This window comes from Xenopus tropicalis, chromosome 8 (assembly GCF_000004195.4).
Source record: "Xenopus tropicalis strain Nigerian chromosome 8, UCB_Xtro_10.0, whole genome shotgun sequence".
In the NCBI taxonomy this organism is placed as follows: domain Eukaryota; kingdom Metazoa; phylum Chordata; class Amphibia; order Anura; family Pipidae; genus Xenopus; species Xenopus tropicalis.
In genome coordinates, this window is record NC_030684.2 from 73,960,429 (window position 1) to 73,976,154 (window position 15,726).

The 15,726-nt window shown below is 38.9% G+C and overlaps 1 protein-coding gene across 7 annotated transcripts in view; it reads right to left on the reverse strand.

The window, feature by feature from the left end:
• Positions 1 to 6,431: 6,431 nt before the first annotated feature.
• ehmt2 (euchromatic histone-lysine N-methyltransferase 2) overlaps positions 6,432 to 15,726 on the reverse strand; it is a 32,077-nt gene continuing 22,782 nt past the window's right edge. For all 7 annotated transcript variants that reach the window (XM_018096667.2, XM_004917130.4, XM_004917132.4 and 4 more), the window contains 13 exons: positions 14,504 to 14,610; positions 14,302 to 14,424; positions 13,031 to 13,132; positions 12,570 to 12,674; positions 12,211 to 12,365; positions 11,626 to 11,793; positions 11,276 to 11,420; positions 11,126 to 11,203; positions 10,923 to 11,038; positions 9,807 to 9,893; positions 9,124 to 9,202; positions 7,608 to 7,783; positions 6,432 to 7,009 (listed from right to left, as the gene is read on the reverse strand). In XM_018096667.2, coding sequence (XP_017952156.1) covers positions 6,835 to 7,009; positions 7,608 to 7,783; positions 9,124 to 9,202; positions 9,807 to 9,893; positions 10,923 to 11,038; positions 11,126 to 11,203; positions 11,276 to 11,420; positions 11,626 to 11,793; positions 12,211 to 12,365; positions 12,570 to 12,674; positions 13,031 to 13,132; positions 14,302 to 14,424; positions 14,504 to 14,610 — 1,616 coding nt within the window. In that variant the 3' untranslated portion in view covers positions 6,432 to 6,834. The remainder of the gene's footprint in view (positions 7,010 to 7,607; positions 7,784 to 9,123; positions 9,203 to 9,806; positions 9,894 to 10,922; positions 11,039 to 11,125; positions 11,204 to 11,275; positions 11,421 to 11,625; positions 11,794 to 12,210; positions 12,366 to 12,569; positions 12,675 to 13,030; positions 13,133 to 14,301; positions 14,425 to 14,503; positions 14,611 to 15,726) is intronic.

Consider the following 15,726-nt stretch of genomic DNA (forward strand, 5'->3'; position numbering starts at 1 on the left):
GTCTATCTAGCAAGTACAGAGGCCCTTCCCTTTTTTATTTTTTTAAATTCCACAACCATAGTTTACAAAGTCAATTAACCCAATCATTCATGCTGTCCAAAAGGATGGCCATGGAAAGAAAACAGTTGGTAAATTTTAAACCATTTTGTTGATTCTTCACCTTAAACTTCTGTGACAGATGCAAGCAGTAAGAACACTGTTTGGTGTATTTTCCACCATTGTTAAAGGTGGGATAACATTAGCACTAGGTAAAATGCCTTGTTGTGCAGCAGCTAATGCTGTTAATCATGGGAGGAAAAGCCGGATAAGTTGGTCCATGAGTAAATGGAGGGTGAGTAGCTTAGGTCCTCCATTCCGTACTCCAGTTTAGTATTTTGATTTGGCCAGCTGTAAGTAGCTGCCTGATTAGGCTGCAGGTGAGCAGCAGATAAAAGGGTATTGAGTTGGGTGGTGAGTAAGGTTGGTGTTGAGAGGGGTTCACTCAGAGCAGGGCACAGAGCAGGAAGGCTGCCTGCCTGTGTTAGGAACTCCCAGAGTAGCTGGGGTGCCATCTGCCACTGCAAGGAGCAGAGGGAGCCGTAACCAAATGAGGAGTCACCCAGAGAAGTTTTGAAGTCACAGAGTAAGGTTTCTTAGAGCAGGACACAGGGCAGGAAGGCTGTCTGTCTGTGTGAGGAACTCCCAAATAGGCTGGGGTGCTGCCTGCCATTGCAAGGAGCAGAGGGAGCCATGACCACATGTTCGAGTGCCGGAACATTGAGGCTTGGTGAGAAGCCTAAGTGTGCCAGAAGCTGGTGAGCTGGTATCCCAGGAGGGGAGAGACAACAGCGCTGAGTGAGTAGCCCAGAGTGTTCACGAGTGTGAGAGTCACCATGGATATGTGAAAGCCATTCGGGATGGTGAGAAGCCCAGGAAAAGGTTCCAGTGTGTGAGAGCTTCCCTGGAAAGTGAGATCCCTGAATAAGGGACATATCATCATGTTGCTGATGATCTGTGAACTGTTATGTTGAAAAACGTGATGTCCCCGTGGTGTCCCTGTTTCTTGTGCTCCTGATCCTCTGCATACTTGCCTACCATAGCTAAATCCCCCAAACATTGCGTGTACAGGCAGACAGCATGTCACACTTCTTAAATGTACTGAGACATTGAATTTAAAACACTAGGCAGGCTCTTTTTGCATATGTTTGGTAAATTAGTACTAGTAAAATATGCTGTTTTGCATGCTTAGTAATATTTTGTTTGTTTCCATGACACCAGTAAAATGGGCATATTATAATTTTCAACTGTTATCTGTATAGGGCGTCTGCCGGGCGTTACTGGTATACCTTCCCCTTCTTTTATTCTTTGTTATGACTGTTTTGTAAACAGGAGTTCATTATGTAGGGAGATTTTCTGTGCACTAGCAATATAAATATCTACATTTCAAGGCCCAAATATGAATTATCCTTGACTTCCCTGTTAAGGCCAAGAAATGGCAAAAAAAACCCAAAACAGATTTCCTGGTTAAAATATTAGGCAAAAACTATGCCTAACTACAACGACAATTTATTTGACTCTTTTTCCCAGTGACAGTACTGCTTTTATTTCTCAGAGAGGTGATGAGGTGATGCTTGTAGAAAGATTATTCATGTTTGTTTAAACATAGACATTGTTTGTGAAACATAGCACTTTAAGTAGAACACAAATATTATGGCATGTAACTCCTTCGGCAGATACTGCAGGCATGTGTGTGTGCACATGAGGAACAGTGGTGCATATGTGCTTGCACAAAGAACATGCTGTTACCTAAACAAGGACTTTGGATGTATTGGCATATCAATTAATGTAGAAAAGAGAGAGTTCATTTTACAATTTTTTAAAAGCAAAATTTACCCCTTACTAAATTGGAACTAATGTTTATAGTTAAATATCTCAGCAATATCTATATAAAATTGCTCCAGCAGAAAGATGATATCAATATCAATATTTCTCTTTGGAAATGTGTCTGCAGTCATCTCTGCCATCTCTGGACCCAGGATTGTCTTTAAAAACATCCCTGTTTTGCCGAGTAGGGTAAGATGTAATGGGCCCTGGTTTTCCTTTCAGTGCTAATCTGATTTGAATTCTAGCGGATTGCTGGACCAAAGCCAATATCTCCCGTTCCACTATTTTATCCCAGTCAATTCAGGGTCATCTGTAGAGATCTGTATGTAATGTGGGCTCAAAAATTACTTGCCTTAATTCATTTTGCTATCAGCACAGAAGGTTCCTTCCCGGTCACTACCAAGGCAATGGCACAAGAACTGAACAAACTGAATGAAAAGAATATTCCTGGCTATGATTTGGTCAGCATAAATAGCATTGAAACTCTTAAAAACAAGTTGAGGTGGGGTTGCAAATTCAACAAAAATCTTAAGATAACAGGTTGCAAAATTAAGCAGAAAACTTGCTACTGAAAGTAGTCCTGACTAAGGCTCTGAAAAGAAACATAATAATGAAAACATTAAATACATCCAGTTAAGGGCAGTGACACAAGGGGAGATTAGTTGCGCCGCAACAAATCTCAGTTGTCACAGCCGACTAATCTCCCTGCAATGCCATCACACCGGCTAGAATGTAAATCGCTGGTGGGATGGCATACGCACCGCTGCAATCTCCCGCAGTCGCCCGAAGTTGTCTTCAGAGGAAACTTTGGGCAACTGCGGGAGATTGCAGCGACGCGTATGCCATCCCACCAGCGATTTACATTCTAGCCGGTATGATGGCATTGCGGGGAGATTAGTCGCCCGTTACAATGGAGATTTGTCGTGGCACGACTAATCTCCCCGTGAGTCACTGCCCTAAAAGTCCGCTGACCATTATCTGCAAAACACTTTCTCCCAAGCTGTTCAAGTAGGCAATTTGCACAATAAAAACGTGACATTATAAACCTTATCTAAAAACCACATGCAAACCTTATTTTTGCTATAGGAGGCCACATTTTCAAGTATTTAGATCCAATTAGCTTCTTCATACAAAAGAAGCTTTACCCCATCATCTCCTATACATCTCTACCCCTACACAGTCTGTCCAGTGTACCTATGTAGAAAAATATTTGGATACCCCTTCTACTTACTGAGTTCAGCTATTTAAGCTGCACCTATTAATAACAGGTTACAAATTTCAAGCATACAGTCATTTAATCACCTTGGGCAAACATTTGCAGTAGAATGTGTCATACTGAAGAGCTCAGTGATTTTCAATGTGGCTGCAGCCCTGCTACACAAACTGTTAAGTGTGAAATTTTAATCTCCAGGTCTTTTAATCATCTGAAACAATGTAGGAACATTGTTTTAGGAGCCAGAAGTGCAGAGAATGTCATAGATACTGCTTTTAATAGCAATTACTTTTACAAGTTACTTTAAGGGCTCTGGCACACGGGGAGATTAGTCGCCCGCGACAAATCTCCCTGTTCGCTGGCGACTAATCTCCTCGAATTGCCATCCCACCAGCGAAAATGTAAGTCGCCGGTGGGATGGCACACGCGGCGGCGTGATTTCGGCAAATCGCCGAAAATGCCTCGCGAGGCAACTTTGGCGATTTGCCGAAATCACCTGCGCAGCGTGTGCCATCCCACCAGCGACTTACATTTTCGCCGGTGGGATGGCAATTCGGGGAGATTAGTCGCCCGCGAACAGGGAGATTTGTCGCGGGTGACTAATCTCCCCGTGTACCAGAGCCCTAAAAGCATTAAAACATATACTGTGCTTTGCTCAAGTATTCACCCCCACCTTGGCATTTTTCTTGTTTTATTGCCTCACAATCTGAAAAAAAACTTCAGAGTGCATAACTGTTCACCTCCGTCCTAAAGTCAGTACTTTGTAGAGCCACCTTTTGCGGCAATTACAGCTGCAAGTCGCTTTGGATCAGTCTCTATGAGCTTGCCACTGGGATTTTTGGCCATTCCTCAAGGCAAAACTGCTCCCGCTCCTTCATATTGGATGGTTTTCCCTTGTGAACAGCAGTTTTCAAGTTTGACCACAGATTCTCAATTGGATTGAGGTCTGGATTTTGACCAAGCTATTCCAGCACATTTAAATGTTTCCCCTTAAACCTGAGTGGTTTAAGGGGAAACATTTAAATGTGCTGGAATAGCTTGGTCAAAATCCAGACCTCAATCCAATTGAGAATCTGTGTTGCTTTAGCGGTATGCTTCGGGTCATTGTCCTGCTAGAAGGTTAACCTCCATCCCAGTCTCAAATCACAGGCAGACTGACACAGGTTTGGCTCAAGAATATCCATGTATTTAGCACCATCCATAGTTTCCCAGTCCCTGCTGCTGAAAGACAACCCCACAGCATGATACTGCCACCACGTTTCACTGTGGCAATGGTGTTCTTGGGGATGTGTTGGGTTTGCGCCAGACATAGCATCTTCCTTGGTGGCCAAAAAGTTAAATTTTAGTCTCATCTGACCAGAGCACCTTCCTCCATACATTTGGGGAGTGCCTTTTGGCAAAATTAAATGTGCCATCTTTATTCTTTATTTTCTGGCCACTCTTCCGTAAAGCCTAGCTCTATGGAGTGTATGGCTTATGGACAGATACTCCAGTCTCTGCTGTGGAACTCTGAAACTCCTTCAGGGTAGCCTTTGCTCTCTATGCTGCCTCTCTGCTTAATGCCCTCCTTGCTTCATCTGTGAGTTTTGGTGGGCAGCCCTCTCTTGGCAGGTTTGCTGCGGTACTATGTTCTGCCCTAAGGGAACCTCAAAGATTAGGATTTTTTTTTTTTTTTATAAGCCAACCCTGACTTGTACTTCTCAACAACTTTGTCCCTGACTTCTTTGGAGAGCTCCTTGGTCTTCATGGTGTGATGGCTCTTGCTTAGTGGTGTTGAGGCCTTTTACAAAGGGTGTGTTTATACTGACAGCTCATGTGACACTTAGATTGCACACAGGTGGACTTCATTTCACTAATTATGTGACTTTTGAAGGTAATTGGTTGCACCAGGACCTGCACTGTATGTATATTAGAAAGTAGGTTAGAATTACATTTTCTTTCACAGTGAAAAAACTATTATTGGGCAGAGCCGTTTTATGCTGCAGCACACAAAGCCAAGGTAGAGAATTGTATGCTTCCAAAACTTTAGGGGAGGGCCCTTTTCTGTTTGATAAGGTACTGTCCATTGTCACACCTTTGGGAGAAACTGGAATGCTGACTGCGAGCCAGGACAAACCGTACTTGAAAAAGGGTTTTTACAATAAGAACTGTGAAATTTTCTCCCTGGTTTGGTTGTACTGGCAGATACATTAGATAGCCTCAAGAGGAGGTCAGGTGGCTTTTTAGTGAGAAAACAGGGTTACTGAGATTAACTTTAGTACAAGCTGATCCTGGGACTGGTCCGATTGCTATCTTTAAGTCAAGAAGGATTTCTTGGCCTCAGAAGGGTTTTTTTTGCTTTGCTCTGGATTATCTAGCAGTTAGGCAGGTTTTATATAGACATAAAAGGTTAATCTTGATGGACCTACATCTGTAGTATGGCCAAGTCGTCAAAATCTTTTTCATAAGTTTTTTATTTGAGTGGAGAGTCTAGAAAGAAACCCTCCATATGCTTAATAAAAGATTTAAACATTATTTCCCTTTAATGAGGAAGCTAGGACTGGGAAACGCATTTGCTGACCTTTCTAAATAAAGCTCCAACCCCACTACAGTATAGATGGTTGGGGTATAGACACCCTATGGAACACAAAGCTAAGCTTTAATTAACATACTTATTTTATTGCCTCAGGTCACTGGCTGCTACCTCTAGAATTGATAATCAGATCTCTCATTTGTTTTCTATACTGTATGTGCCTTTAGTGGCTATTTATATACATTCATCGTAACATAAGTTGGAAAAAAAAAAAAAAGACATGTCCATCAAGGTCAACCTTTATAACCTGCCTAACTGTCCTTGACTGAAAGGCATATGAATATATAAGCCCAGGGAATACACCATATACACTAGTTGCTTTATCTGGCAGTGTCAACATATATACCATTGCTGCCCAAGCAAGTCTGTTCTAATTCAGTTATAAAATGGAAGACATAGCCGCTCTGGGAGAGGCAGAAACTATGCACATTATAAATACACAAATATATAAAATATGAACTTCTAATACAACAAAAAAAACTTACATAAAAAAATAAAGTAATAACATGGCATTATTGTTGTAAAACTAGGGAACCATAGTAACTGACTTGTATTAATGAAAGGTTTTACACACTAATAAGTCTAACATTTTATTATACTAAAGTCAGTAAGGTGGAAAAAAAACCCAATAAATATTACAAAATAACAAGGGACCAAAGTCCCGAAATCTTTACAAGCAAAACAAGTCAACCAGAGGAAGATATGTAAGTAATTAAAAAAAATAAAAGTATCAGATTGGATTATGGCAGTCATGTAGAAATAACCACAATCAGTATAAAACTGTTCTGGGAAAATATATTCTTTATTCCTAATGAATATCAGGGGGGAGAGTTACAACAAAGCAGTCTCTACACTGACTTGCTATAAATGCTTTTGTACATACCCAAATATAAAATATTTGAGAGATATGAGAAAATAAATAGACACACAGAACCACTGAGGCCAACTGTGTATAAAAAAAAAAGCAAAGGTCTTTATTTTCACTTACAAGGCAGGGTAATTTACAAGAGAATGATCAGAATGTCGAAAGGTTGAGTGACACTCCAAAAGGATCTTCACTGTCATGGTGTAATGGAGTGACAATACAGGCAGTGTGCATGGGGACTACAAGGAGGTGCTCTGGACAGTCAAATACATGAGCAACTAATACATTTATTGAAAGGGGAGTCCAGCAGAAGGAAGCACGTCACACAGTTTGTGGTGTAGATGCTGACACAGACATTGCGTCCGGAACCTCAAGTCTGGCAAGGCGGCTCTGCTCCAGGGCAATGGCTTCGGCAGAGTGCTTACATCTTTCTGATCCACACTGACAAGTGAAGTACTTACTCTTAATGTCCCAGAAACGGTCACCATAGTCGAAGCTACAGAGAATAAGCAAGTAAGAGAAACAGGAGTTGAAATTGGTTTCTAAAAGTATTTTTATCCTTCAGCCATTTTGCTATTCTTACACACCATCATTTCTGCCCAAGTGACCTTAAAGGCATATGGGCACACAACTGAAATCAAATAAAAATTTGACCACTGTAACATCAAATATCAGGAAAAAATGGTCATCTCAAGAAGTATCAGGTCTTACTGATAACATACCAGGGGTCCTAAAATAGTGCCAGTATTCCTTTTTTTTTTTTATATGACTTGACTATTCCTTCGTCTTATTTGCACATCACTAAGGCTTTTAAAATAAAAACTGAAAAAGTGTCACTTCTGCCACTTCCCTTCTCCTTTGCATGCAAGGTTTTTTTCCAAGTAAACCATGAATGCTCTTTAAAAACGAAATACATGCATTAGATTCAACTGTGCCAGTGTAGTATAACTTGAGGGCATTGCTCACTGAGCATGAATGAATAGGTGGGAGCTGCCACACGACAGGTAACTGCACAAACCCAAACAAAAATGGTAAAAATTTCAACTTTTATTCCATTTCTATAAAACTCACTTCTTGTAAAATGGAATTCTTACCCCAGTTCTTCTCCTGCACGGATATCCCTCCCACTGAAGAAGGCTATTCGAGGGAAGCGCAGATCTTGATGAGACATGAAGACCCGCACTGGGATCAGGTTTGGCTCACAAAGGTGATTAATAAAACGACTGACATTTCCATAATATCGGGCATCAATGCAGTACACTTCTCCATCCTGGCAGAGAGACAGAATTTACAATGAACTAAAAAGATGGAGAGTGTGAGAAATGTGAACAGACTAAGGAGAAAGTGACAATAGCAAGCTTTATAAAACTGATCATCCCCCTATAAAATCAGACCTAAATGCACCAAGAGATGCTTGGTAGGCTTTTTTCCATCTGTTTTTGTTTTATCATTGATTTTTAAGAGGTCAGAAAGTGGTTCAGAAATTGTATGTGGGTCTGTTTCTTGGATCAAATAAATTACACAATTTTCTTAATTATTGAGGTCACCAGGCACTCTAGTTTCCGGTTTAGTACAATTAACACTATTAAGATTCTTAAACTACTTACTAGAGGCAGATACATTCATTGTAATACAGCTTGCTCACAAATAAATGAATTAACTGACCTATACACTGGGGCCATCTTAAACAACTGTAGCAAACAAAAAAAAAAATCATAGCTGCACTCACCTTAGGCAATTTTCTTTGGTGCAAAGTCTCCTAGGCGTATGGCAGCGCCCCAACAATGTATAGAACAAAACAGAAATAGAGACTGCACTCAAGCAAAATTTCAGCTGGGGAGCTTCCCCCATTTATTATGCCAATGTATCACAAAAAAAATCAATGTTTCAGGGGAGCACTCTACTGACTAAGGAAACGTTGAATTTTTGTGGTACATTGGCATAATAAATGGGGTAAGCTCCACAGCTGAAATTTTGCTTGAGTGCAGAGTCTATTTCTGTTTTGTTCTATACATTGTTGGGGCACTGCCATACGCCTAGGAGACTTTGCACCACAGAAAATTGCCTAAGGTGAGCAAGCTGTATTACAATGAATGTATCTGCCTCTAGTAAGTAGTTTAAGAATCTTAATAGTATTAATTGTACTAAACCGGAAACTAGAGTGCCTGGTGACCTCAATAATTATGTAAATTGTGTAATTTATTTGATCCAAGAAACAGACCCACATACAATTTCTGAACCACTTTCTAACCTCTTAAAAATCAATGATAAAACAAAAACAGATGGAAAAAAGCCTACCAAGCATCTCTTGGTGCATTTAGGTCTGATTTTATATGGGGGATGATCAGTTTTATAAAGCTTGCTATTTTCACTCTCTCCTTAGTCCATTAACATTTCTCATTTGTTTTGTTCTAGCCATCTTAAACAAAACAGTTAGCAGGTCTAGCTGAGATTAAATAAAGACTGGTGATACATGGAAGTTCATACATTCTCTTAAAAAAGCAGACTAGAAGAAAATGGAGAGCAAACTGATCTATAGCTTACTACGTGCATATTCCTAAAGACAAATCTTTGCTCTAGATCTGTGTACCTACAGAAAATGTTTTTTACCTTGTTGTCCAAATCAAACAAGTAAGAATCATCTTCTCGAACATCAGCTTCAGCATCGGAGATCAGTTCCCCAACATACCTGAATTTGATTAAAAAAAAAAATTTACAAAGCATCTGGAAAGGTCAGTTTCATCCATATGAAGTCAGTGTTTAGAATGTGTTGAAGTCTGATGCTAAGTAAAAGCCTTTTATATTATTTTCTTATTCACTGTTTTATCTTGCATGGGTAAGTTTGTTTTTAGCAAGCATAATTTGAATATTCTCTTTTCTAGATGTAGTATGCCATTGCTCCTAATACTATTTTGAGCAACACTATCCCCCAAATAATAATGGAAATGCAGCTGTTGCTTGATTTTGTCTTAGCTGTGCCTCTATGAAGTCCTGCTGAGCACCCAACAAAGTAAAGAACAGTTTCAAAAAGGAGTCTTTGCTGCTAGGATTTAAAGAAATTGCATGCAGAGACTTGGTCTCCTTCCAAAGAACCTCAGATACACCAAAATCCTTGGCCCATTTCACCCCCAATAGGATATGTTGGGGCTTTAAATTTAGGCTATATATAATGAAGAATGGTATAAAGATCAGATCTGAATAATTATTTAGGGCTGCTAAAAGAAATCCAAGTACACACTTTTAAAAAATAATGTTATGTATGATGACTAGGCATAAATTAAAAGTAGACTTACTCGCAGATGAAGGTTCCCTGAGGAATTGCCTGCAGGGCTCTCACACCCCAGCCCATCTTGGCCGTGCGATATAGCTGCAGACGTACCCTAATATTGTTGGGTAAGGAATAAATAGGAACAAATTAAAGAGGACCTGTCACCCAGACATAAAAAGCTGTATAATAAAAGTACTTTTCAAATTAAACATGAAACCCAAATTCATTTTTATATTAACACATTCAAGCCCATTATAAAAGCATTTCAAAATCCCAGCTACCAATCAGATATTGCTTGCTTAGGCATAGAGGTGGGGCAGACAATAACTTCAGCTTTCCGCTCAGCACTACCTAGATGTCACTGCACATCTCACTTTCCCCCTCGCTCCTCATCATCTAATGATGTAGCCAGTGCTTGGGCATGGGCATCTGGTCCTACCATTCTGGTACATAAACAAGATTTTGGCATGATACAAGGTTTGGATTTATATTATTTATATAGAGTAAGTAAAGTTTATTTTGCTTAACTAAGAATATAGAAAATAATTTAGAGTTATTTCTTAGGGTGACAGGTCCCCTTTAAAACAGGCTTTATTAAGTCTATGAAAAAATTGCTAAGCTTGTGTTCAGTCTCCAAATCTCCTCTGTCACAGAAATTATGGTCTATAATTCTCCCTCACTGACTTAAACTTGTGGTATAAGACAAACAAGAACTAAGGTTTAACAGTTTATATTAAAAGGATACACTATCATTAGAATATTACTAGTTCATACTTAAAAATAAAATATAATACTGTTTATAGCAATGAAACTTTGGCTTAAAATATTAATATGAGCAGTTAGTCACTTTTTTGTGCATGCATGAGGTTTCCTTATTATGTATGGCCACACATACACACACTGCCTGTTTGGCCTGTTGGCTAAAATTATTTAGAGTGCAACTTCCCTAAAATAGGACAATTTGTATTTAGAAATTAAGACCATTAAATATAGATTTTTTCCCATAAGAAAGTATAGTCTATAGAAACAAAAAATATACATACTGGAGTAAAGCACCTGGAGATTACGGCAGAAATATGTAGATGTTACCATGGCCTGTTAAATAGATCTGTGGGTCATCTTTACACTGAATAACACTTACTTTATACCACTTTGCACCACTCTGTTTTTGCAAGTCTGCCAACAAGAACAGGCCTGGTTACATTCAAATATGAGAGGTGGTTCGATTTTGTTAAACTCCTGAAGCAGACGCCCATCCTGAGAAGGAGAAGGAAAGCATCATTCTTGGCCTATTGCTGGATATTCTATACATAGACTACACATAATACAACAATGTAAGCTCACCTTATCATACCAGCAACGAATACTGAGCTGTCCACAGAGGCAGTTGCTAGAGGAGCAATCATCTACACAGCTGCAATTCTGCATCGACAAAAACAAACTAAGTTTGGTGCAATAAATTAAGCACATAGCAGAAAACAGAACACCCTGTACCTGAAGGTGAGTGATGTTACGATCAATACTCATTGCGGAAGTCTCACAGTTTTCAGACACATACTTATAGTCATCTGGACAAAGCTCCTCGTCCACTCCATTTACACAAGGGATTGGGACCCGTTCATATCCATGAGCAATATCCCTGGGGTGAAAAATATAAAATTATATATATATATAACAACATAAGATCCATTAGAGAATGTAAAGAAATATATGATGTAATAATTATGCATTACTGCTGAACTTCCTTACAAAAGGATAAGGGCGCACATGGAAATTTAACCCTATAACCCATTTTATATTTTCTCACTATGACAAAACTGAAATAACTTTTGTGCCATTCTTACCTACTGATAATTCTCTCTGTCCTCACGGCTCTGTTGTTGATTCCCTGGCGTATCTTGCGGTTTAGCTGTAAGGCATACCACACATCTGTGTGTTCCAGGGTCAGGTCACATGGTGTATCTCCTTCATTATTCCGGATTTCTGTGTCAGCCCCTCGTGACAAAAACAAGCTGGAGATAAATTTAAGGAGAAGGATTATGAAAGAATGCTTGTCTTATGTATTGAAATCCACATACTATTGTACTATTGTGTTAAAAAATATGTAAGAGAAAAGAGTATTTAAAAAAGGCAAGGTTTCTAAGGCAAACACATCAGTTGTAGCAATGCAGGGCAACAGTACATTATATTGTAATTACTTTTATACACTTTCATTTTTTGGTGTTACTGTTCTTTTACAACATATCTCTTAAACCTTTTCTTTATTCCCCTGTAAATGACTCTACAGTATTGTAAGAACACAATTATCAAAATACATACTAAAAGCATTGTAGTTAATGTAAGGTGCGTCTGTAAAAGTAAAGTTGGCAACACAAGCTTTAAAGGGTCATTTTTATTCCCTTCCTCAAACAAGACAGAAAAGCGCTCACTTGACACATTGGATGAAACCCTCACGTGATGCAATATGCAGAGGGGTATCGCCGTGGAAGTTTACAGCATGAAGGTCACACTGCGCATTGAGAAGGACCTCAGCAATTTCAGCACTGCCGGTAAAGGATGCCCAATGCAGACAGATATTCTTTTCCTATTTGAGAGGGTAATGATCTAAAATCATGATGTAAAAACTAAAAACATACAGAGACAGAGTGAATAAAGCAATATTTAGTTATAGTACAAACAGAAATGTGCAATCAAAAGGGTTTATTATATAAATATGGAGAAAAAAAACTAAAGAGTAGGGTTAAGGTCGCTGATTTCAAAGAAATAAGCAAAGATGAGAGCCCCTCACATTGTCTTGCAGTGTGACATCTGCTCCCCTTGTCAGAAGCGTACGGATCACATCAATGTGCTTGTGTTCAGCTGCCCAAATGATGGGTGTCCATCCACCGTTATCCTATGCAAGAACATTATTAAAAGCAGCCTAATTTTCTAGTTACAAAACTAAAATTAAAAATATGAAACAGAAGAATAATAGGGAAGAGGATCCATGATTGGTTAAAGATTGGTGTGTACGTTTTTGTTTATACACCATTTCTGGATCCCCTTCCCATAAATACTAGGACGTTTAAAATGGAACTACACCTATTTTCATTTTAACTATTTTTGCATCAAAGGGTGCTATTATATAGTACAAAATACTATGCCATATTGGTATTTATGTAATTTCTTTAGCTTTAAGTACTGTTTTGTATTTGGATTGGGTAATTTTCTAGGACTGCATAATAACTCTGCATCTGTGTTTACTCTTACCTGGGCATTAACATTGACTTGCCCTGTAGATAGAAGGAAACAAAGTAACTCAAGGTTTCCACTTTTTGCTGCATGGTGAAGGCATGTAGAACCATCCTCCTCCTAAAATTAAAAAAATAGATATTTTATATAGGATGCAATAATGAAGGCTAATATTTGAACTACTGTATTGAATTAAAGCTATATTGTGATTTAGCTATCTACATCCCTTTAGACAGAAGCCTACTACTTAATATTCACTTTTGTGCATTAAAAAAATTAGTGCCTTAACAAAGTCACAAAGAGTCAGACCAGATGGTTTCAGAAATATTTTATGAATTTCCTTTGTATTGTTTCATTTTTACTGTTTTTCTAAAATTTAATTTAAAAATTTATGTTCCTCCATCTGGTGTTTCAGTCTTGCAGTTTAGTAATCCAGATACAGCCTCTGAATGGTTACAATTTGCTACATTCATTGGTACAGCATCTGTGGGATGTTAGCTACTTTTGTGTCAATTATGACAGCTGCCTTTAATGAGACTAAGGGCAAGGGCACACAAAGCGTTAATCTGCTTCTCTCAGCCCTGCGCTTTTGTGCCTGGAAAACAACAAAGCGAACGTTTTTGAGGCAGACCGACGATCCATACCGCTCAGTGTACATACGCTCTGGCTGTTGGCAAAACTTTTAATGGATGCACACAAAGCGGCGTACAGAAGCGGATTCGCTTCTCTCAGCCAGACAGAAAAGCGCAGGGCTGAGGGAAACGGATTAACGCTTTGTCCGCCCTCGCCCACAGGGATTATGCTCATCAGGGCCAAGGATTAGAAATGTATCAAATTAGAACAGTTACAGAGTCAGTGACCCCCCCTTCCAGGAAGACATGAGAAGGTGAAAATTAAACCTTAAAATGTTTTAAAAAATTTTTTTAAAATTAAAAATTTTTTAAAAATCAACAGAAAAAAAGTCTTTATTTCTGGTGTACTATCTGAAATCCACTGAACTGAAAGTGGGCTCTAAATCTGCAAAAAAATAGAAATTATACAATTCTAAATTATACAAAAAGAATGTGTTTTCATTAATGTTTCAGGTTTGTCAAGTGGAAAATTGCACAATAATAAACAGGCTCAAGTGTCAAACATTAAACCATACAGATTCAGTTTATTAATGTGTAACACATCAAATGCAGTGAGGGCAAAGCTATACAAACTGTATTAGTTAACATGAACACTGATAAGTGATAGCACTGCACGCAAAAAAAAAAATGAAGGCATTTATTTAAAAGAAGTGTTACCTTGTGATATACACATGCACCACACTGCACCAAGTATTTGGCAATGTCAATGTGGTTGTTTACAACAGCCTCCAGAAGAGGAGTACGGAGGACTTTATCAGTTGAATTAATACTGGCACCAGCCTGCAAGAGCACAAATCATACATCAGAAATAGTATTTAAGCAAATAAAGTAAATAAAATAAGCAGAATTGAGACATTGCCTGCACTAAGATGTGGCACAGCTCCAAACTGCCCCTCTGAGCAGCTGCGTGGAGTGGACTTCTCTTCAGTTGCTGGTCATTCAAAAAGTTAGAGTCCTGATTATCCACTGTGGGAAAGCACAAGGGCAAACGCTTGTCAGTGAGGAATATGTAATAACTGCATTGGTCGAAAAAGGCAGAAAGTGTACCAAATCAGTGACATGGCAGGAATATGGTAGTAATAAGGTACAGTGTAAAAAATGCTTATTTTGAAATATATTTGTGAGTTATGTATTGATTACAAATCACTGAGAGGGACATGGTGCTATTGTGATGTGGATGTCAAAATACTGCATGGGGCTCATGGATGTTGTTCCTTCCCTCCAGAGCCCAGTGCAATAAATTGATATTGCTGAAAGTAGAGGCACTTCTGGATGGAGTGGCCCCTGCATAAAAAGGAAACTCTAGTTCTCCTTGGTAAAGAGAGTGAGCAGTAAACTCATAAAACAAGAAAAAGGTTGAATCATTTACCATAATACATTGCTTTTAAAGCATCTTTGCCTCTTGCTGGTGACTAGCTGCAAGTTAAGACTAAGGGATTTAAGCACTGCTGTTTCAAATATACTACACCAGGGAAGCACACCCCTCTTTTTGATTTATTAAGCACTAACATGCCCAGGACCACAGGTTATGGCAGTGGGTTACATGGCTTAAAACACTTGTATGAACCACCTTCTTCCACAAGGTTGGAACACAAAAAGAAAAAAACAACAGTAGCCTCTAAGAAAAGCAGTAAAAATTACCCTAGAGACAGGGTACAACTAGGACGGCTGTGCCCCAAAACAGAACAAGACTGTAAAACTAAACAGTATAAACCAGGAAAACAAACAATATCTACATTGTTGTTATTATTATTTATACAGTGCCATCTATTTAGGCAGGGCTTTACAGAATAGAGGGATACAAAAGACAGTTAACAATTAACATGTACATATAAACAATTCACAAAAAATGAGCTTACATTCTTGTTTCTTAAGTAGGTTAAGTGGGATGGAAATACATATATTTCTAGCATGATAAAAACAGACTTTCTCAAGAGGTGGGTCCAATAGCAGCAGTCCTAAATGCAAGTCCCCAGAGAGTGCCGAGGCCCAGAGTAAGAAGCAACAAGAAGAAACCGAAAAATGATAAAGTGGCGGGTAAATTGAACAGCGAAACAGAGTAATACATAAAATGTTATGTAT